The sequence below is a fragment of the Canis aureus genome, chromosome 14 (genome assembly GCF_053574225.1).
Source record: "Canis aureus isolate CA01 chromosome 14, VMU_Caureus_v.1.0, whole genome shotgun sequence".
In the NCBI taxonomy this organism is placed as follows: Eukaryota; Metazoa; Chordata; class Mammalia; order Carnivora; family Canidae; genus Canis; species Canis aureus.
In genome coordinates, this window is record NC_135624.1 from 65,395,423 (window position 1) to 65,416,978 (window position 21,556).

General features: G+C 39.1%; 2 protein-coding genes across 8 annotated transcripts in view; both read right to left on the reverse strand.

Moving 5' to 3' along the window:
* Positions 1-1,414: 1,414 nt before the first annotated feature.
* COX18 (cytochrome c oxidase assembly factor COX18) lies at positions 1,415-14,845 on the reverse strand. Of its 2 annotated transcripts, none has more exons than XM_077848331.1 (6): positions 14,501-14,845; positions 12,215-12,315; positions 10,074-10,237; positions 8,473-8,594; positions 6,473-6,580; positions 1,415-3,957 (listed from the first exon to the last, which is right to left on the reverse strand). In XM_077848331.1, exons 1-6 carry the CDS (start codon positions 14,828-14,830, stop codon positions 3,784-3,786), a joined length of 999 nt encoding a protein of 332 aa, XP_077704457.1. In that variant the 5' UTR covers positions 14,831-14,845; the 3' UTR covers positions 1,415-3,783. The 2 variants fall into 2 exon arrangements, with proteins under 2 accessions (XP_077704457.1, XP_077704456.1); XM_077848330.1 differs by having other exon boundaries at positions 8,473-8,597.
* Positions 14,846-20,769: 5,924 nt separating this feature from the next.
* The window catches only part of ANKRD17 (ankyrin repeat domain 17), a 152,844-nt gene continuing 152,057 nt past the window's right edge, over positions 20,770-21,556 (reverse strand). For all 6 annotated transcript variants that reach the window (XM_077848324.1, XM_077848323.1, XM_077848329.1 and 3 more), the window contains one exon: positions 20,770-21,372. In XM_077848324.1, the coding sequence (XP_077704450.1) occupies positions 21,313-21,372 (60 nt within the window). In that variant the 3' untranslated portion in view covers positions 20,770-21,312. The remainder of the gene's footprint in view (positions 21,373-21,556) is intronic.

A 21,556-nucleotide genomic window follows, 5' to 3' on the forward strand; every position in this document is an offset into this window, starting at 1 on the left:
CTGAGATGTAAGGGTTTGGTCTTTAGCTCTTGAGTGCTTTTAAAGGAACCTAGAAAGGCTTGCTCTCTAAGAGGTTTTGAAACCTCTCCTGGGTTATCTGTGAAGGTGGCAATCACGGATTTTACTTTTAAATGTCATCTTTTCGGGACGCCTGAGTGGTTCAGTGGTTGAGTGCCCGCCTTTAGCCCAGGGTGTGATTCTGGGATCCAGGATTGAGTTCCACATTGGGCTCCCTGCAGGGGGCCTGCTTCTCCCTCAGCCTATGTCTTTGCCTCTGTCTCTCATGAATAAATAAAAATCTTAAAATAAATGTCATCTTTCCACCTATGACATCTGGCCAAGATAGGGCTGTGCAGGTTTACTCTCACGATGCTTCCAGGGAAACTAATTTTGGGTTATTCAGGTATGCCACTTCTATCTCCTAACATATGTCTGAGCTCTATCTTAATGCTGTAACAGAAATTGATCCAGAAAGGAGTCACCTTTCCTCACTCTTGGGCTAAGACACCCATAAAAAAAAAGTGATTTTGGCCTAAGACACAAAAATAAGGCCCATCTGCAAAAAGACCCCCTTTCAGACCCCCTTTCAGAAGGAAGGAAGGGGGTTACAGACATGTAGACTATGGTCTCCATCTGAAAAGACAAAAAAAGATTTCCTGAACACTGTAGGGTGCAGGACAGGCCCTCAGCAGGAGAGAAGCATCCAACAGGAAGTTGTCAAGGGATCTTTACAGTGTGTGTGTCCTCTTGTTCCCCATCCAGTATCCACCTCCCCTGACCTCATGCTCTAGAAGTGTTCCAGACCATGACAGACTCTGCTGGGGAAATAAGATCAAAGACCACAGACTTGGGATTTTCTAAAACATGACTTGCCATTTACTGAAAATATGCCTGGAGAAAGGAATGAGACAAACATTTACCAGCCTGAAGTCAGGCGACTGATTCACTTCAGTTCATCATGTATCAGTTTTCTTTATTCATGAGAATTTTCCAAGATCCCATCCACCTCCAAACCTACCAGAAATTATTTTGAGGTCTGAGAGGAAGGATCTTGTATTCTCAAATTTATACAATTTTTTAAAAGATTTTATTTATTTATTCTTGAGACACAAAGAGAGAGAGAGAAAGAGGCAAAGACAGAGGCAGAGGGAGAAGCAAGCTCCATGCAGGGAGCCCGATGTGGGACTGGATCCCGGGACTCCTGCATCACACTCTGAGCCAAAGGCAGACACTCAACGACTGAGCCACCCAGGCATCCCAAATTTATACAAATTTTCAAAGCAGTTCAAAAATGTTTGAGAACAGGAGTGCAATAGGAAACAAGGTAAGCTATTCGTCTGAAAAACAAAACAAAACAAAAAGATGTTAAGTGTACATTTAGAAATCAAGGGGAATCAAAGTAAACAAGATAAAGTATGGAAAAGGGAGTCACAGTATTCCTTTATTTCTTTCAGAAAGTGACAAACTTCTTCGAATAAGATGGGGGAAGAGGGCTGATTTGCCTCAACCAATTGTGAGAAAAATCTATGAATCAGTCAGTACCCAAAGACAACCATGGCCAGACTCGACTTGTACCAGAGACAGACAAATTTTTCCCAAATTCCCTTTCCTCTTTTTGCTATAAAACAACCAGCATACAGGGACGCCAGGGTGGTTCAGCGGTTTAGCGCAGCCTTCAGCCCAGGGCGTGATCCTGGAGACCCGGGATCGAGTCCCACGTCAGGCTCCCTGCATGGAGCCTAGTTCTCCCTCTGCCTCTCTCTCTCTCTCTCTCTGTCTCTCATAAATAAATAAATAAAATCTTAAAAAAAAATTCTTAAAAAAAAAAAAAAAGAAAAAAGAAAAAACAACCAGCATACACATTTCTGCCTCTGCTTCCTTGATTGTACATGTTCCAAAAGGTCAATTCTTGTTATCTGAGGTAGTTATATTCTAAAAGTTACCACGAACACTTAGTAACCACGAAACCATTGCCCTTAGAGAATATACAGGGTTGTGTTCCTGTGACCTTGTCACATTTTTGCCAACTCATCATTACAATATGTTGCTGATTTCTTAATGGCAAACTCATGGCTAACACAGCATCATAACTCATGCCTGAATGAAGTTTATTTAATGTAGGTGTTACTTTCTCCTTAGGGAACATCACAGCATTCTTGTGCCTGGAAAAAATAGATACCACCTTAGCATGACAACAGTTGGAGACCATTTTAAATAGTGACATCACCAACAAAAAGCACAAAAATGAAAAAAAAAAAAAATGGCACTACACCACATAAAGGACACTTGGTTACACAGTATGAGAGATGACAAGAAGCCACAGTGTTGCCTTGTTTGACCTAGCTGGGAACACACCTTGAATGACTCAAATTTTTGCCACTGTTTGTCCAAAAATAACATCAAGAGCACTGTACTGACTTGGGGGTTACAAATAAATTTTAGTGAGTAGGCAAACCAGCAAATATGAAGTCTGTGCATGAGGACTGATTGCACAAAGGTTTCAATTCTTTCACTGAGATTGGACAATTACCTCAGTAGGAGCAGTCATGAACCAGAACTGGGAAGTCAAGAAGAGAACCAGGTCCCAATTGCTACCTCTAAATTCCTGGTAAGGTGACAGCCCCAAAAGCTGACATTCCTGACGTTAACAGACATTCCTCAAGAAATGACTAATTAATTCCACGTTAGTTTTCGTTTAATTGTAAAACATGAGATGGGATGATAGGGCATCTCAAAAGCAGGTTCATATTTCAACTCAATGAAAATTTGTAATTTACAATCTTCTCAAATGACTGTCAAGTTTATTCATAGATAACCCAACTGTGATTAGTTTTATCATCTTTTCAAATCAAACAAGCAAAAAACTGTATCCACAATTTATATTATCTGTTAATTTTTTCTATATTAAGCACCTATGATAGTTTAAACCCACTAGAATACTTAATCCTTCCAAATAGTTTATAAAATCACCTCCATAGTAGGTAGCTGCCCTTCTGATTTCCCTCAACTATACAAACTTAATGCTTAAGATTTCCCACTTTGGGCTCTAGCTGTACTCAGTGCTATCCTCTAGTCCAGTCTTCTCAAGTTATAGAAAGAGGAATGCACCCTTCTTGTAGTCTTTCAGAGCAGGGTTGAAAGGCAACATCACCTATGATATTAGGTACTTTCTTATAAGGACTAATCTACTGCATATATTTCGTTCATTTTTTAAAAGTCACACATTAACTCATCATCATTGTGTGTCCGATTAGAATAAGATTTCTCAGCCAGGAATGACCAGAAAGCCTCAGGACAGGGGGAAGGAAAAGGTCATCAACGAAGGCCCCCATTGTGAGTCCCAAGATTTTCCTGAAAAGAAAGCCGTAGCCTTAGCAAATAAATGGGTCTATGATCCTCCACATCTCCAAAATTTTAAGAACCACCTCAACGGATTCTCTTACTTTATAAAACTTTAATGTAGGAGACTGGTCAGTATAATCTGACATCATTCAGTATTTGATCCTGTTTTCCAAAGTTGTGGCACCTCTAGCAAGTTATAATTTTATAAGCAGAACCAGACACTTTCAATCTACTTTTGTTATTTTTCAATACAATTAAACATAAAATTCTAGCACTTAAAAAAGTTTAAGTATTGTCAAATATATTTGGATTGTATCTTAACCCACAGTACTACAATTCATGATTTTAAATAAAAACAAATTAAATCACATCTGAATTTCTAAACACAAATATATTGTGATAGCAACACTTGCAATTGTTTCAAAATTACTGGAAAGCATGTCATTTTCTTGAAATGAACTTGGTATAAAAGGCAGCAAAGAGGTCCTTATAAGGAGAGTCTGAATCTGACTTGGTCAACGGTATTCGGCAAAGCTGGCGAAATCTAGGAGAGCGCAGCAGCAAGTTCTGTGAAAGCCCCATGAGGCTGGAGCATAACCAGTAGAGTACAATCGACTAGAAAGAGAAGAAAGGACATGAATTTTGGTACTTCTTCACTGTCCAAGGACACCGATGTCTAGAGACTAGCAGGCAATAAAAGAGAAAATGACAACGTGGGCAAAAGCAGCAGTGGACCAGCACTTCATGAGATATGTGGCAGCTATTCAATACCTGTGACAGCTTTAATAGGCAAGAAAGAGGGCTGAAAGGACCAAAAAGTGACAAGAAAGCAAAGGAGAGGTAGTCATGATAGAATGCGGGCAACAGAGAGCAGTGTCCAGGCAGAGGTCAAGAGAGATCTCCCTGTCCCTCTGGGGCAATTCAGCATCCTTCCCCTGACCAAGAGTCTTGACAAGCTGTTACACTGGAGGTAGGGTCCTGGGGGCACAGCCATTCAGGCTTCCTAGACTGCATTTTCCTCCACGCAACGATCTATCACCTCAAATTTTCCCAGTAACTGGTTTCTAAGTATGGGCAACAAGGCCTCATCTTTGCCTTTTTCAGAGACAGTCTCAGCATCATCTTCAACTTTCTTCTGTACTTCCGTTCAGAGTGATTTATTTAGGTCGTTGACTAGGTTCTGTAACCTCTCAAAGTATTCCCACACATATATCTATTCAAACTATTCTTTGGCATCAGAATGTGACCAGGCCACAGAGGTTTGATCCTGTGGTGGCTGAGTCTAGGTCTTGGAGTTGAACTACCTGAATGGGAATTCCATTTATTTGATTCCAGGGAAGTTATTTTCCTTCTGTTTCAGTCTCCTCATTTATAAAATGGGGACTGAACTATACCAGCCTTAGAAGGCTGATGCGAAGAAAAAGTGAGATAGTTCACAAACACTAATCAGCACAGTATGTGGCCCATATTAAGCATTTGCATTTGTACCAAAGCAAACTTTTAGGGGAAGAAAATACATCCTCAAAGCAAATTAGCATAGTAGTTTTGAGTAGGAGCCAAACTGCTGGATGTGCCTTAAACACTTAAGTGATATAAATTATCAATTAATAGATGAGTGACCTTGGATGAGCTACTTATACTTACCCTCTCTGTGTCTCAGTTTTTTCGTCACTCAAGTGGAGATGGTAAATAGCATCTATCTCAGTGGACACTGGATGAATTATATGAGCTAATATATATAAACCTTTTAAAACTGTGCCTGACACAAAGTCAATATTGAATGAGTATTAGCCATCATATCATCATCATCTGACTTATCCAGTATGCAAAGAGTACTCTGAAACCACAACTGCCTTCTAAGAATAATTCTTCTTCCTTAGTAATGAAATTCTCATTTTAAACTGGGTATATGGCCATCAAAAAAAAAAAAAAAAAAAAAAAGACTGATTTCCAGTTCCTTTTGGAACCAGATGTGGCCATGTAACTCAGATGCAAGCACGAGTGTTTGGTGTGACATCTGACAAAGTTCCCTAAAGGAGCTAAGTGTACTTGAAGCACCCTTTTACCATTCCTGCAAGATAAGCTCCAGCAGCCATCATGACCATACTGTGGCCTTAAGGATAGGAATCTCAGGCTGTGGATGATGGAGCATGAGAGAAGCAGGCTGGGTTTCTCATGTATCTTCATGAAGCTGCCACATAAGCTCCACACGAAATTGCCTAACTCTAAATTTCCTACATTTGAGAGAATAAACTTTTGGGTATTTAAGACACTGCTTTTGAGAGCTCTGTTACTTACTTTAAACCCAATCATTCACTGAAAATTCACTGCTCTTTTATTTGATCAGGGAGTTTCCTCAGTTATAATTAGTAAAATTTCTCACCAGAAATGCACTCAACCTGTAAATGTAAAATGTACAAATACGTTTTTGATGCTGAAAATGTACTATTTCAGATTCTTAAGACAATGAAGTACTTTGGGAATATGCTGATATAACCCTAACTGTCCCCAACAGATGAATTCTACTTCATGGTCTATGTGTTGGCCTTGAAGCAGAGACAGAGATAATACCTAAGACAGCTTTTGCCTCTTTGCACTACATATCACTGGGAAATAAGCAAAAGGCTAAAAATATGAAATAACTGCAAACATAACTATTTTTTCCTATTTCTACCAAAGTGTAATAACATATAAATGGGGGCAGGTGTACTTACTTCACTGAATTGTTACGAGGTTAAACAATATTACATATGAACCCATATAGACATGGCACAAAATTTTGTTTCTTTTTTAAGAGCTAAACTCCTTGACCTGCTCTATGCAGACAGAAGGAATTCAGTATTTCAACTAGCCAAACAGAACAAATGCTATGTTTATAGCACTGTGCAAGATGTAAAGAAAAGAAAGAAAAAGGAGCTTGACAGTTAACTCACATTCACACAAAAGATTAGCCAATCCCAAGAAATGTCAAGTGTCACTTGGTGATAGAGAAACAGAAACTTGGAAACCAGTAAGGGACTTAGCAGTCAAAGCAGCTCAACAGAAGACGCGGAACCCTAGCCAGTCTAAGTGAAGCACAGGGAGGATTTAGATTTAGCACGTGCTACACGCAGTGGGGGTGCTTACTCACTGAAGGTACTGTCGCAGCAACTGGAATCATCAACACTGATACTGCACGAACAAAGTATGTAATATATGTCTGAAAACGAGACATTCCAATTTTTTGCAGGGCAAAAATCTAAGAAGGTAGAATAATAAACACACAATGATTATTAAGCATACTAAATAAGACAAGCTTTAAACTACAACTTGAGTTTTGACTGGCCTCCTATATTTTAATAGAAGTAAAAGAATTAAAACACTGATAAATGTATAGAGTTGACCATCGGTGTTTTTAAAAAAATTATGCAGAATTATTAAATGGAGCTTTAATTAATAGCAATAAAGGAGATTCAGTTATATTAAAGAGAATCACAGCATAATTTTTATAAATCAATGTTTTCTTAAAGACTTAAGACTGAGGGCAGCGCCGGTGGCGCAGCGGTTTGGCGCCGCCTGCGGCCCGGGGTGTGATCCTGGAGACCAGGGATCGAGTCCCACGTCAGGCTCCCTGCATGGAGCCTGCTTCTCCCTCTGCCTGTGTCTCTGCCTCTCTCTCTCTCTCTCTCTCTGGGTCTCTATGAATAAATAAATAAAATCTTAAAAAAAAAAAAAAGACTTAAGACTGAAAAGTGCTTTTAAGATAGTTGCTATGTATGAATCACTATCCTTGTTTTGGCATTTTAACCAGTGCCTGGCTTAAAGAAGGAACATAAAAGATACCTCAAAGGTTTGTGGATCTGGCTATATGGAGTAAGGGGAAGAATCTGGCTAGGAAAAGCTGTGAAAAGCAATTATACCTTACGAATAACTTATTTAAGTGGCAGAATAGTGCAATGATTGTGAGCACAGATTTTACAACCAAACTACCTAGATTCACACAGCAGCCCTGCACTTAGTGGTGATGTGACTTTTATAAGTTACTTAACGTTTCTGTGCCTCACTTTCTCTACCTTTAAATGGGGATAATATTAGTACCTACACCACAGGATTATTCTAAGAATTAAATGAGTTAATTCATGCAAATTGATTATAATAGTGCCTGTCACATGGTGTATATTATGTAAAGAGTAAGTTTTTATTAAACTTACATATACTGGGTCATTAGTTGGTAAAAGGAAAGATTAGAGGATTGATATTAATTCACTGTGACCTTGTGTTTATCACTTCCTTCATTCTAACAAATATTCACTAGGTACCAACCATATTCAATTGTGCTAGGTGATCTCAGGGAAACAAACTTAGAGTACACATGGAGTCTTTCTCAAGAAACCTTAACCCAAGACATTAGAGTATCATCTTCACTCTTCTCATCTGAAAAAATAAGGGGTGCATTCAATTTTCCAAACAGAGACCAGTGATGGGTCTGTGAAATGAGATTCTAAGGATTATTTCTAAGGTTTCCTCCGTTTCAAAGAATCTAAGTTCTACTCAACTGAGAACAGCACCTTTTACAATTCAAGGTTTTTCTTCCTCTAAACTGTTAAGTAACACAGAATGAGATAATGGTAAGAAACAGCTGACAGGTCATATTTTATACGTATGTGTTTTTCCACTCCATCATATAAGAAGTTATGACTTTTCTAGGGTCATACAATTAAAAAAAAAAAAAAAAAGACAATCAGATACTGTGTTTCCTGCTTGCAAATTTACATTTTAAACATATACACAAAATACCAATCTACTGTGAGACTAAACCAGAGTAACCATCTTAATTACGGTCTCTACAAAAACAAATCACAAAATTGTGTGTATTAGATTCATAACTGTAAAGCTGAAAGAGACTTTGGAAGTGTTCTAATTCAGCTCTTCCATTTTAATTATGAACATTCTAGCCCCTAGAGAGGTTAAAGAATTGGCCTAAGACAGGCGGAGTTTGCCAACAGCTGATCTATGACCAGAAAAACAAGGAATCTCAATTCTAGTTCAGAGCTATCACTACCAACTCAAACACATTTATACTTGATGTTGGAAAGCAACAAAAAACCCAAAAATTAAATGGCAAACAAATCTCATTTAAAAACCACTGACCTCCACTATTAATAAATTGATGACACCAACAGAAATAGGCAGAATCCAGGTAGAATCCAGTGCAGTGAGGTCAGGAAACCACAGGATTCCATCAGTAGCTAACTGTTCCTGAACAGAAAAACCTGCTAAGACAATTTTATAAATAAAACATAGCAGAGGAAAATGCGTAAGACATAAGTAGTCTGATTCAAATAAGGCGTCCTTCACACTAAAGACTTGCATTGGTTTCATTCATTTTCATTCCACAACATAAATTAGTCCTTCCTGTACTGAGAAAGAAGCAAGAAGCTCTCGGAAGCAAACAGATGTAGGAGCATAAAGATGTGTAGCAGTTCTCTTCAAATTTATGTTTATAGAACTATTTGTCCATAGGCTTTCTTTCAAGTCTGTTCAGATATTTTCTGGTTAGAAATGCCTTTAAGTAAAAGTAAAAAACAAATGCTTTAGTTTATAGTTTCTTAATAACTGTTTACATTTGTAACTGTGAAAGCTTTTCTGGTCCCTTAATTTTATAAATGGGAAAAATTCTTGGCCAGGAAACTGAATTATGGAATTGTAACACTAATTTTCTGACATCCATGAAGGAGTATAGTTGACCTTTAAACAGCCTGGGAGTTAGGAGTGCCAACCCTCCGAGCAGCTGAAGATCTGTGTATCAAGTGCCTGACTTGGCTCAATTGGTAGAGCAGGTAACTCTTGATCTCAGGGTTGTGAATTTAAGTCCCATATTTGGTGTAGAGATTACTTAAAAATAAAATCTTAAAAAAAAAAAAAATCTGTGTATAACTTTTGACTCTCCAAGAACTACAGAAAGCCAACTGTTGTCTGGAAGCCTTACCAATAACATTTGTATGCTTATATACCATACACTGTATTCTTACAAAAAAGCTAAAGAAGAGAAAATGCTACTAAGAAAAACATAAGGGGCACCTGGGTGGCTCCGTAGGTTAAGCACTCAACTCCTGATTTGGGGTTAGGTCACCATCTCAGGGTTATGAGATGGAGCACTGTGTGGGGCTTCGTGCCCAGTGGGAAGTCTGCTTAAGATTCTCCCTCTCCACTCCTAACTCTGGGAAATAAACAAGGGGTAGTGGAAGGGGAGGTGGGTGAGGGGATGGGGTGACTGGGTGACGGGCACTGAGGGGGGCACTCGACAGGATGAGCACTGGGTGTTATACTATATGTTGGCAAATTAAACTCCAATAAAAAAAAATACACACACACACACAGAGACAAAAAGATTCTCCCTCTCCTGCAAACCCATCCCTTCTAAAATTAAAAAAAAATCTAACGAAGAGAAAATACATTCACAGTACTGTAAAAATATACCTGTAAGTGGACCTACCCAGTTTGAACCTGTATTAATTAACCTTCCTAGATTAATTTGTTTACTCAACATGGCTAGTTTGCTTACACTTAGTATTTTAAAATCTATACCCTTGTAAGAAAGATGGTAAAAATATTCTAATCATGAAAAGTATAGAGATTTTTTTTTGCTTTTTTTTGTTTGTTTGTTTGTTTTGTTTTGTTTAGACTCCTTTAGACTACAAAGACAATGTTAGTGAACTTATTTGGGGGAAACAGACTTCTATAATAACTACCTTCTGAATGTGCTGCCCCTGTGCTAAAATTCCGGAGAGCAACAGACATGAAGATCCACATCGGAAACTGAATCCAGACCAATATAGTGGCTTTGAAAGGGTGGCAGTTATCCCGAACATACAGCTCTGAAACAAGCCTCCGCATATTCTTTAGATAAGTGAGCCTAGTTTGAGGGAAGAAGGGAAAAAGGGAAAGGAGAAAATATCACTTGATTATTAACAGTGCTTCATACCCACAGCACAGACACATCCATCTTGTGGTTATTCACTAAATTATACTAAGAGGTTGCCTAATAAAAGGCAAAAAAAGTCTTTTACTGAAGATTCTCTAGCAATGTACTCAAATTATATAACAATTTGATAAATCTGCCATTATCAAACTACAAGCTTTGTCTCTGGTGCTCTCTGGCCAATTAGATTTTAATAAGGGAAATTTTACTACTGGCATGGCATGACCACAGTTTGTATCAGAATTCTAAAAGTGAAAGCATATTTAACTTAAATCCTTCCATTCTAGCCAAGCTCAATTACTTGATCCCTGAACGTACCTTTTGCAGCAATGTGGTTTTGTAATATCTATGCTCCTGACCTATCAAAATAGTTTTTATTCTTCTGCCAACTCTTTTATGAAGATTTTCTTAATCTGTTTCTCTGTTAACCCTATTAGTTATTCCTGTTCTTAAGTCCCACTTTCTAGTCTCCTTGAAGATCAAGTGTTGGGTCTTACCCATCTCTAAATGTCTTGTAGCATGTTTTGTACAATGCAGACACTCAAGAACCTTGAAGTTAATAGAATTATAGTGTATTATTGCACTAAGACAGTACATAGACATTCCAGGCTTATAATTTAGACTCTATGCTTTTCCAACTTTATTTCTTACTACTCTTCTACAGATACCTGTATATTCTGGTGCCTACAGTTGCATAGGCTATCCAGTTAATCAGATTTCTATACCAGCATGCATGTGGAAGTCATTAAGTCATCTGTGTAGACAGCCCAGTTACCTGGCTATCCACCTGACAAACTCACTTATATCCTTCAAGACTCAGTTCCACTGAAAAATGCAAGAAATTCTCAGATGTATTTGCCCTGAAAGTCATGTATCTGTGCAAGGATGTGTCTGGACGATCATTCTGCCAATGCTCCGTGAGCAAGGTACCAGTCTTGTCTAGGCTTCATATATAAATCAGATGAACAGCTTACTAATTTGTTCTTTTGGTCTGGAGTCATCATTCTTAGATTCATCTGATCATTAAAACTTCGTAACTGTTAAATCTGTCAACTTATCAGGTAAAGATACTTTTCTTTTAAATGTCAGATCTTTTCAACACTAAATAAAGAGAAAAACAATTTCATATTGAAGCTGTTTGGCAAATTTATACGTGTATAGATAGGTAAAAACATACAGATAACCACATATACACATTATATATACACAATATAAAGCCCTTATTTTTCTCGTTGCTGTGAACTGGTGAATACTTAGTCACAGTCTAGTAAGGATTAGAATCTAAGTATCTTAGGCTGATTGAAGGAGGACTTAGAAGTTCCCGTTCCTAGTGGATAACCCAACCCCAGGCCACGGGACTGCAAAATTCATGGTCAAGCAATAAGGGCTTTCTTAGAGCCCAGGCAGACAACTACACAGGTTAACTACAGTGGATGGGCAGCACTTTGGCTACCTAATTTCTTCTACCAGAGCATTCTCTACCTCCCCCTTCTTGTGGGCTGTTGTATCTCTCTTTCCAAAATGGTCAAGTGTGTAAATAATCTGTATTATTTGCTGATTAAAATCCTAACAGAGTGGCACAGTATCTTCATTCATGAAGCCTTCTCTGACTCCACGATGACTGAGCTCCTTGTGTATAACCTTGTTTACAACAGTTAATTCAGTCATATTTGTTTACAGGTCTTTTTCAGGAGGCTGGAGTCCCTCAAGAAGGAACTTGCTCTTTGTTTCTCCATTTCTTGCTTTCAGTTCACTGTATAAAACTACCATACCACACAAACTTATTAAACTATTAAAGAGTGAAAGAACTACTTTGCTGCTAAAGCTATAAACACCCAAACCTATAATCAATAGAACTACTTATACAGTATATATCTATGTATATGGTCTATATTCCTAGAATTAGCTTACCTGGCAACCCTTTTGGACCACTTCAACTGATTTGCACGAACCGCAACTTCCTGGTTAAGATGCCTTGCAATGTTTTTTATTTCTGGCTGTAAATTTTCCACCTAGCTAAAGAAAAAGCAAAATTTGTTAGAAGTACATAAAGGATCTTTATTCATAACCACTCATCATTTTACTCTCTATTCCTCTTACTGAAAAAATGTGGTTTACTGATCATCTGAAAAAAAAAAAAAATTAAGTCTAAGCATAAGGTCATTCATTTGCTTACGGTATCTTCAGTCACAACGAAACTCAAATTCCAGCCTATACTCTTAGCTATGCGATCCTCGGCAAGTTATTTAAGCTCTAATACCCCGTTCCCTCATATATAAAATGTCTAACAGCACCTACTTCACAGAATTATTATAAGGATTAAACAAGAACTGAACCCTACACTTTAATGTTTCATCCCTGGACTTCTGAGTAACATAAAGTGGAAAAACATTAAGTCTATATTAAGACTGTAACCACAGAGTCACAAAAAGTCTGCATTTATTTCCGCCGTGTTAATTCTTTCTGTAAAGTGCCTCGCTGCCTCGATGGTGCTGATGATTTCCTTTGTTTCTGGGTCCCCCATCCCTAAAAAATAGTCTGAAAACACGAAAACCATTATTTTTCGAAGCCTCTCCTTTGAATGATATTTTGCTTTCAAAGCCCTTTAACTCCCGTTATCTGACTTGATCTCATAGCATCGTGAAGGGGGCCAGGAAACTATTACTATCCTGATTCCACAGAAGAGAAAGAAGCACTGAAGGCCAAGCGGGCCTCTGGCTGGGGCCAACGAGAGCGGTAGGTGACACAGCCTGAAAAAGGAATCACGTTCGCCCACGGCTGTAGCTTAGCAGGGCTTTTTTCTAGTTAAGAGAGATGAACTGGGATACTTGGGGACAAAAGATGCTGCAGGCCTACGGGCGGCTACAACCTTCAAGACGGCAATTCTACAAGTTTCTCCGTACACACAGCGACTTCTACCGATTCCTCTGTCTCTCTGGTTCTCTAACAAACAGCAAGCTCAGTGACCGCTTGGGCTTAGAGCACAGACCTAGTAGGGGAAAGAAATGACAGGCACATGCGTCACCGAACATCTCTGGATTCACGTATCCAGTGCTCGATAGATTTCTGATTAAGAAGGTGGGCGTGGGGGATCGATCCCTGGTTTGGCGCCTGCCTTTGGACCAGGGCGCGATCCTGGGGTCCCAGGATCGAGTCCCACGTTGGGCTCCCGGTGAATGGAGCCTGCTTCTCCCTCTGCCTGTGTCTATGCCTCTCTTTCTCTGTCTGTCTCTCATAAATAAATAAATAAATAAATAAATTAATTAATTAATTAATAAATAGGTAAATAGATAAATAAAAAATAAATAAAAAATAAAAAGTAAAAATAAACAAATAAATAAATAGATAAATAACAAAAAATAAAAAATAAAAATAATAAATAAATAGATAAATAGATAAGTAGATAGATAAATAGAAAGATAAATAAAGATAAATAGATAAATAAATAATAAATAACAAATAAAAATAAATAAAAAATAAAAATATAAATAAATAAATAAATAGATAAGTAGATAAATAAATAATAACAAATAAAAATTAAATAAATAGATAGATAGATAAATAGATGGATAAATAGATAAATAAATAGATAAATAAAGATAAATAGATAGATAAATAAATAATAAATAACAAATAAAAATAAGTAAAAAATAAAAATAAATAAATATTCAAATAAATAAATAAATAGATAAATAAATAGATAAATAGATAAGTAGATAAATAATAAATAACAAATAAAAATTAAATAAATAAATAGATAAATAGATGGATAAATAGATAAAGATAAATAGATAAATAGATAAATAAAAACAAATAAATAGATAAATAGATAAAAAATAATAACAAATAAAAATAAATAAATAAAAATAAATAAATAGAATTCAAATAAATAAATAGATAAATAAATAGATAAGTAGATAGATAATAACAAATAAAAATTAAATAAATAAATAGATCGATGGATAAATAGATAAATAATAAACAACAAATAAAAAATAAAAATAAAAAAATAAAATAATAAATAGACAGAAGGCGGTCGCGAGCTTCACGCCGCGCGGGGCAGATGCAGGGGGCGGGGTCGGGTCGGGGTCGGGGTCGGGTGTTCCTGCCGCGGGCGCCCCCGCCGGCCCTCACCGGCCCTCACCGGCCCCCACCGGCCCTCCGCGGCCCTCCGGGCGCAGGCCGCGCGCCGCTCACCTTGGCCAGGATGTAGTGCTGGTAGGCGGCCAGGGGCAGCGTGACGGCGCCGCGGAGGGCCACGGTGCCGAGCCCGATGCAGGCCCACCAGGGCAGGCCCGCGGCGGCGTGCAGGCCGAGCAGCATCTCCTCCGCGCCCCGCACCGGCGCCGACGCGGCCAGGGCCTCGTACCAGCCGCCAGGGCCGCCAGGGCCGCCTGGGCCGCCTGGGCCGCCTGCCGACCCCGACGCCGCCGCCCGCGCCCACTGCGGACACCGGCCGCCGCCCGCGGGGGTGGGCGCCGCGAGCCGCGGCCTCCGCAGCCGCCCAGCGCCCAGCCGGCACAGCATGTCGGCGCCAGGGCTCCGCCAGACGTCGACGTCACAGAGCAGCGCCGGCTGCGCTTCGCTCGGCCTCGGCCCCGGCCCCCACGCGCACGCGCGCCCTCTCTCGGCACCCTCGACCTTCGCCAGCCGGCCAGTGACGTCGGCGTCGCGCGGGCGATGACGCATCGGTAGGGAAGCCCCGCCTTTCCCACGCGGCACGGGGCAGGCCCACTGCGCAGACGCTGCACTGCCCGCGGCGGGCGGGGAGCCCGGGGAGGGGAGCCCGGGGCGGGGCTGCCGCCTGCACTGCGGCCGGGCGTGGCTCGAAGCCCTCGCCTCGCAGGCCGCGTTCAGCGCGTGCATCCTTTTTCAACCGGTCTGATCGTGTGGTTTGTGGCCGGTTAAACTGCGCAGGTGGTTTTCCTGCCCGGAGGGCGCCCCCCCCCGCCCCCCGCCCCCGCGCGCAGCCCGGTGACATCTGCCGGAGACGGAGGTGACAGCGCGGCGGGGCCCACAAGGGGCATGGGTCGTGCAGCGGGCGTCGTGCGGCGCGCGCTGTAAGGCCTCACTGGCTCCCCTGTTTCCATTTCCAAGCCCGAGTGCACGAGCGCACACCGGGTGCGCAGTGGTGCTTCCTCCCCTGCAAAGAGCGCAGCCAGCAGGAGTGCTGGACGCCGGAGCATCTCCTCCAGGGGCGGGGTGATCTCCTCCTGGAGCTTACGTCTGCCCCACGTAAAGGACCCAGAACACCTTGTCTTCGGATTAGCGGAAATACGGCCAAATCTGCTTGCACTGGTTTGGAGTTGTGTGTTCCTGGAAAGAGTGTGCATCGATCACGGAAGGGCCACCCCGAACCCTAGAGCCCGGACTGTGTCTGTGCGGAGCCAGGCGTTGGTTGAAACAAGCCTCCCGCCAGCGCTGGGGCAATGCGGACCTGCCAACGAGGTGCATCGCGCACCGACACGAGTTCTGAAACGTGTCCAACACACAAGGCCCAACTTCTGTATATGTAGCTGTTCCTTTTTAAAGGAAAAGGCGACACCGGTCTGTATCCCTACTACCCATCCAAGTTAGAAAAGGCGACCGGGGGCGCCTTCGTCGCTCCGTGGGTTCCACTCGCTTTTGCTTCCACGCGCGGTGGACGCCGAGGAGTCCGCTGGAGGATGCTCCTCTCCCTCTGTTCCTCCTCCCACTCATGTCCTCTCCCAAATAAATGAATAGACCTTTAAAAGAATGTTTAGAAAGAAACCAAAACAAGCAAAAAAAAGCAAAAAAGGAAGCAACCGATCACTAGTGACTACTGCGTTAAAGCAGAAACAAATTTTAAGTGGAAATATCTTGGCCTAAAGACTGTGGGAGTAAAGAAGCAAGTTCTTAGGCTGCTGCATTCCTCTCCTTCCAGAGAACTGAGGTCACTGGAAGTTGGTGCTTCCATGGTTAGCACTGAAGCCTCGGGACTCTGATGTTTTAATATCCATAGGAGAAAAGGAGTGGATTAGGTCCGCCTTTTCTGGAGTTACATATTCTCATTTCAAAGTGTTCCATTGCTCTAAGTTTCAATATTGTGATCTAAATAAAATTCATGAATATTTAACTTCTGCTAATTTCATATATATTAATATATATTTCTGAATTCATGGAATAGGGATGATCAGAACTTATCCACTTTGTAAAGAACGTTGGGGGAAGGATTTGTCAGTTATAAAGCTCAATACAAAAGGAGGGTTAGCACTAATGTATATACTACTTACCCAAAATTGTGGGAACTCTTGAGTTGCAGAGTACAATATGAAATGACCGTACATTGAACGGACCAACTGATAATTTGTCAACTCTAACATTGCAAGTGAACTTGTGCAGCATATTGGAATTTTTTTTTTTAAATTTCAACATAATTAGTCTGCCTGTCTTTATTATGTCACACAACTATTTTTTTTTTTTTTTTACTTTAAGCTCCTTAAAAATAAAGACTTTCACTTTCTTCTTGCAGTTTCTGAAATTCTTAACCCATCAATGCTGAACACAGGAGTGGACTCAAAACTTGAATATAGGCTATTTACACATATAGACTATTACATACATTTAAATTTCTCATTTCCCAAATATGCCTTCTGAAATGTTGGACAAAAGAACCTTTATTTTTTTAATACTTTTTTAAATTTTTTATTTATTTATGATAGTCACACAGAGAGAGAGAGAGAGAGAGAGAGAGAGAGGCAGAGACATAGGCAGAGGGAAAAGCAGGCTCCATGCACCGGGAGCCTGACATGGGATTCGATCCCCGGTCTCCAGGATCACGCCCTGGGCCAAAGGCAGGTGCTAAACCGCTGCGCCACCCAGGGATCCCCCAAAAGAACCTTTAAAACATAATTCTCATGATCAATTGTTAAGGTGGCCTCTTGAAATAGATTTAGGTTGAATTTTTTTCTTTCCTACTTATTTAATGCATTGCTTCTCAAAATTAAAGCTAATGTAAAATTAGCCTTTCATCTCTACTGAAAAACATCCCCTCATCTTCCGAATCATGGTTTTTATTTAGCATGCTAAATTGGATTTTACCTTTCAAAAGTGTGAATGAATGCATTTAAAGACTAATATGAAACCTCTTACTTCAATACTTTACATCTTAATCATGTATTTCAACTGTCACATTAAGAAGGAATTCTTATGTCAAGCCATAGTTGCACACTTTTCATTTACCCAAAATACTAGTGATGGTATTTTTGCAATCAAGGTTTATAACACAGTAAGTCATATTAAAGCACTAATGAAGGTCTCATTCTAAATTCCTCACATGGAGTTAATACTAGTTAACTGAGTGTTGTGACTTGTTGAAGCAAGCATTTATCAGTAAGATGTATACAGGTTTCCTTCCTATCTGAAAGTAGAGCACTCTTGCCAAGTCTTTCATAGGCCAAATTGGTGGAAAGCAGAGTACTCCCTGCTTTCTGAAAGTTTGCATTGTATTACTTGGCATTGCAGAAGTTCTGTAATGTCAGATCTGCAGGAATCAAAGTGTTTCTGAGAAACTCAAAATGAAGATGAAATAAAACAGTTCTGAAGAGGTTTTGTGATTTTGAGTTTCCCTCTTTATTACTTTGTATTGTTTTAAAAATAAAGTGACTAACATAGTGTGCAAAATAATTTTTATGAAATGTGTATTTGGGTCATTTGAGTCGAAAGATGGAATAATATTTTCATGAAGAACGAGACAGGATCTGTCAGTAAACTATCCCCTCCCTCCATTTTTTTCCTGAGAAGAAAAATGACAGTAAGTTCTTTAACAAAAAGTTAATTTTCAACTAATGATTTAGTTTTACAGTAATAGTAAACAAGTGAAAAATACCTTTCACATGAATACTACAATTAATTTTTGTGAATATGTTGATACATGTTGAAAACTCATGAAATGGGGATTCTGTTGGCACTGGTAAACAAAATCATCTCTAAAACGAAATGGTTGGGGGAATGCCTAGGTGGCTTGGCGGTTGGGTGCCTGCCTTTGGCCCAGGGCGTGATCCTGGAGTCCTGGAATCGAGTCCCACATCAGGCTCCCTGCATGAAGCCTGCTTCTCTCTCTGCCTGTGTCAGTCTGCCTCTGTCTCTCTGTGTCTCTCATGAATAAATAAATAAAAATCTTTAAAAAAGTAAAATGAAATGGTTGGTATAAAAAGATTACACAATTGGGATATTTTGCTATTTAAGGTGTGATCTAACCCAAATATTATTTCCAAGAGTTAAGTCACTTCTTAAAAGAATCAAAGAAAGGGGTGCCTGGATGGCTTAGATGGTTAAGCATCAGACTCAGGTCATGATCTCAGGGTTGTGAGATCTAGTCCAGCGTCAGGCTCCATGCTGGGTGTGTAGCCTGCTTAAGATTCTCTCTCTTCCTATTCCTTTTTTTTTTTTTTTTAATTTTTTTTTTAACTTTTATTTATTTATGATAGTCACAGAGAGAGAGAGAGAGGCAGAGACACAGGCAGAGGGAGAAGCAGGCTCCATGCACCGGGAGCCCGACGTGGGATTCGATCCCGGGTCTCCAGGATCGTGCCCCGGGCCAAAGGCAGGCGCCAAACCGCTGCGCCACCCAGGGATCCCTCTCTTCCTATTCCTTTGCACCAACCTTCCTCCCAGCCCTCCAGCTCTTGGGTGCACACTCTCTTTAAAAAAAAAAAAAAAAAAAGAGGAAGAAAGGAAAGGAATACGTTATGTAGTCTGCAATTACACACACCATACGCTTTCAAAAAGAGGGGAAAAAAAAAAGACCTGCATGGTCTCAAAAAATTATGGGTTTTTTATTTGTCAAATAAAGATGCACTGCATTACATCTGAAATATAAAAAATGTATTTGAAAAGTGTTCCTAGTACAGACTTCTAACATCATGGTATTGTATTCAACAAGACTGAGCTCCAAAACTAAATGTGGAGCATGCAATCTATATCCCTCTGCCCCATAGGTTTATTTATTTATTTTTTGTCCCATAGGTTTAAAGTCAAGAAAATAAAGGTTCTTTCTTATTAAGACACCCATCTCAACAAACCCAGTTTTGTGAATCAACACAACTCATGTGTTGTAATAAATATTGAGTGGTATCTGTTATCTAGCAGGATTATTTTAATTATAATTAACAGGAAAAAAATTAAGCAAAAAATTATAGGATTGTGGCAAAAGTCATATATAAAATATGTTAAATAGCATTACACACCTTTCTTAATAAAGTGCTATAGTTTTATTTCATAGTTATGTTTGCAGGGTATCATTTAATTTTTCCCTTAAATTTGGTCATATCAATTATAGGTAGAAAAACAAATTTATATATTTTAAGACCACCTCCTAAATTAAAAGATATAAATGTGTTGTTTACAAACTTCTAGATATGTTTGAGAAACCTTTTTATTCAGGCTACCAGAGTAAAGAAATAATTTCATTTACTTTACAGGCAAGGAACTCTGTTAATATTTTCAACTCTGAGTGATTCATCTGAATCTGAGATTCACCGTTGTGGAATTTGTTTAATTAAAAAAAAAAAAAAAAAAGAGAGAGAGAGAGATTGATGCATTTCTCACTTCACTTTTTGCTTATTTTCTTTTATATTTCAACCATATAATTTATTTTTCCATATGAGACAGGGTAGGACACATACTCTTCTTGGATGTGTTATTGTTTATTGTTTCAAGTGAATGGAATAGATAAATCCCACTGAGTAGTTTATAGTGTGGCCCTGGATCTTATATAAACAGGTTAAATGAAGATGGTATTTTGTATTCTGTGTATTCATGTATACTATAAATTATCTTAATGACAAATGCAAAATTTCCTTATTACTTGTCCCAAGTTAGCTGTTGATCCCTTTCACTGATAATATACAAGTGTAGAGAATAAGAAGCCTTTAAAATTAGAAAAAAAAAAAAAAAAAAAGATACTTCCCACTAAATTACTGAAAATTGGAATTTTTATGTTGACTCTTGATGACTGGAAAGCCAATGTTAAGAATCAATATTATCCAATATAAAATAGTACATTGAATCTTTAAATAATAAACAGTATATTGAGCTTGTATTATGGTGACTGGGAACCAGTGCTGGCTTTTTATATTCTCAGAAAGACTAAAACATCTTATGGTTAGAAGAACCACAGGTGATGACGAAGGTGCTCCACTTCTCTGTAGCAGCCATTACAATAAAAATCTTTATAAAATTATTTCACGATCAGCAAGAGAATTTTACTGATATTAGCGGTAAAGATGAGAAGAGAAGAGTGAAGAGAGAAGTGTGTATTAGTTTTAAAAAGTGTGACAAGGTAATAAAAAGACATGGAAAAGTGATAAATTTCTTCTATATGTGCCCTGCTGCAAACAAACTCAAAGGAGAGCGAGATGAGTATTTTAAAAGCCAACCTCAGGAAACATCCACTGATAATGCCCATTATTTTACTTTATACTTAAATTACACAAGCAGAAAAGTTATGCTTATTAATAGTTTAATGTATGAAGGAAACATCCAGATTTCTGAATATGAAGGTACATATCTCACATTAATTTAAGTCTACATAAAGTAGAGCCTCTATACTGACATATTGAAATTTACTTTCTGCTTAGCCTTTTCTGTTATGTAAACAATTGTACATTTATTTGCCATTCTAAAACTTCAGGATCAAGTTTACATAATTTTGCTAAATTTCCGTGTTTGCTCAGAAGCAGTTTACAGTACTAAAACCAACCAGCCAAAGAACAGCTTCAACAGAAAGTTATGTCCAAAGGGCAAGAGGGAAAGAAAAAAAGAAAAATGATAAGAAAAATGCTAACTAAGGTAAAACGGATGATGGTGGGGAATGGGCAGTCACAAATGTTCACAGAAAATAGGTCAGTTAGTAACTTCTTCTGCAAAAAGCCTACACACTTCAGTCAAGCACATCAGTAGAATGATTTGGGAGCATAAATTTTTTTCGGCCACTTGTGATTTCCTCTGAATGAAAAGGAATCTGCAGGCTAACAAGCTGATCCTCATCAGCCAAGCTGGTTCATATGCACACTGTTCATATGAGGTGCCCAGGGTCCAGTCCACACCTACGAATACAGAGTATATGTTTTATTAAGTATTATACATGTACCATATATTTGATTAAAACTCTTAAAACTTAAGGAAGTGCTCTTAATACCTATGAGCTAAAATAGCTAAATCTCATTCAATTTGCAACATACTTAGCAACAATGAAGAAAAACAAAGATAAGTCACTTTTGTTTTCCTGAG

Excerpts from the sequence above, each read along its gene's own strand:
- COX18 (XM_077848330.1), bottom strand. The coding sequence starts at position 14,830 with ATGCTGTGCCGGCTGGGCGCTGGGCGGCTGCGGAGGCCGCGGCTCGCG. Across the intron at positions 12,316-14,500 it reads AGCACTACATCCTGGCCAAG|GTGGAAAATTTACAGCCAGA; the intron begins GTGAGCGGCGCG and ends TTCTTTAGCTAG. Across the intron at positions 10,238-12,214 it reads TGGTCCAAAAGGGTTGCCAG|GCTCACTTATCTAAAGAATA; the intron begins GTAAGCTAATTC and ends CCCTCAAACTAG.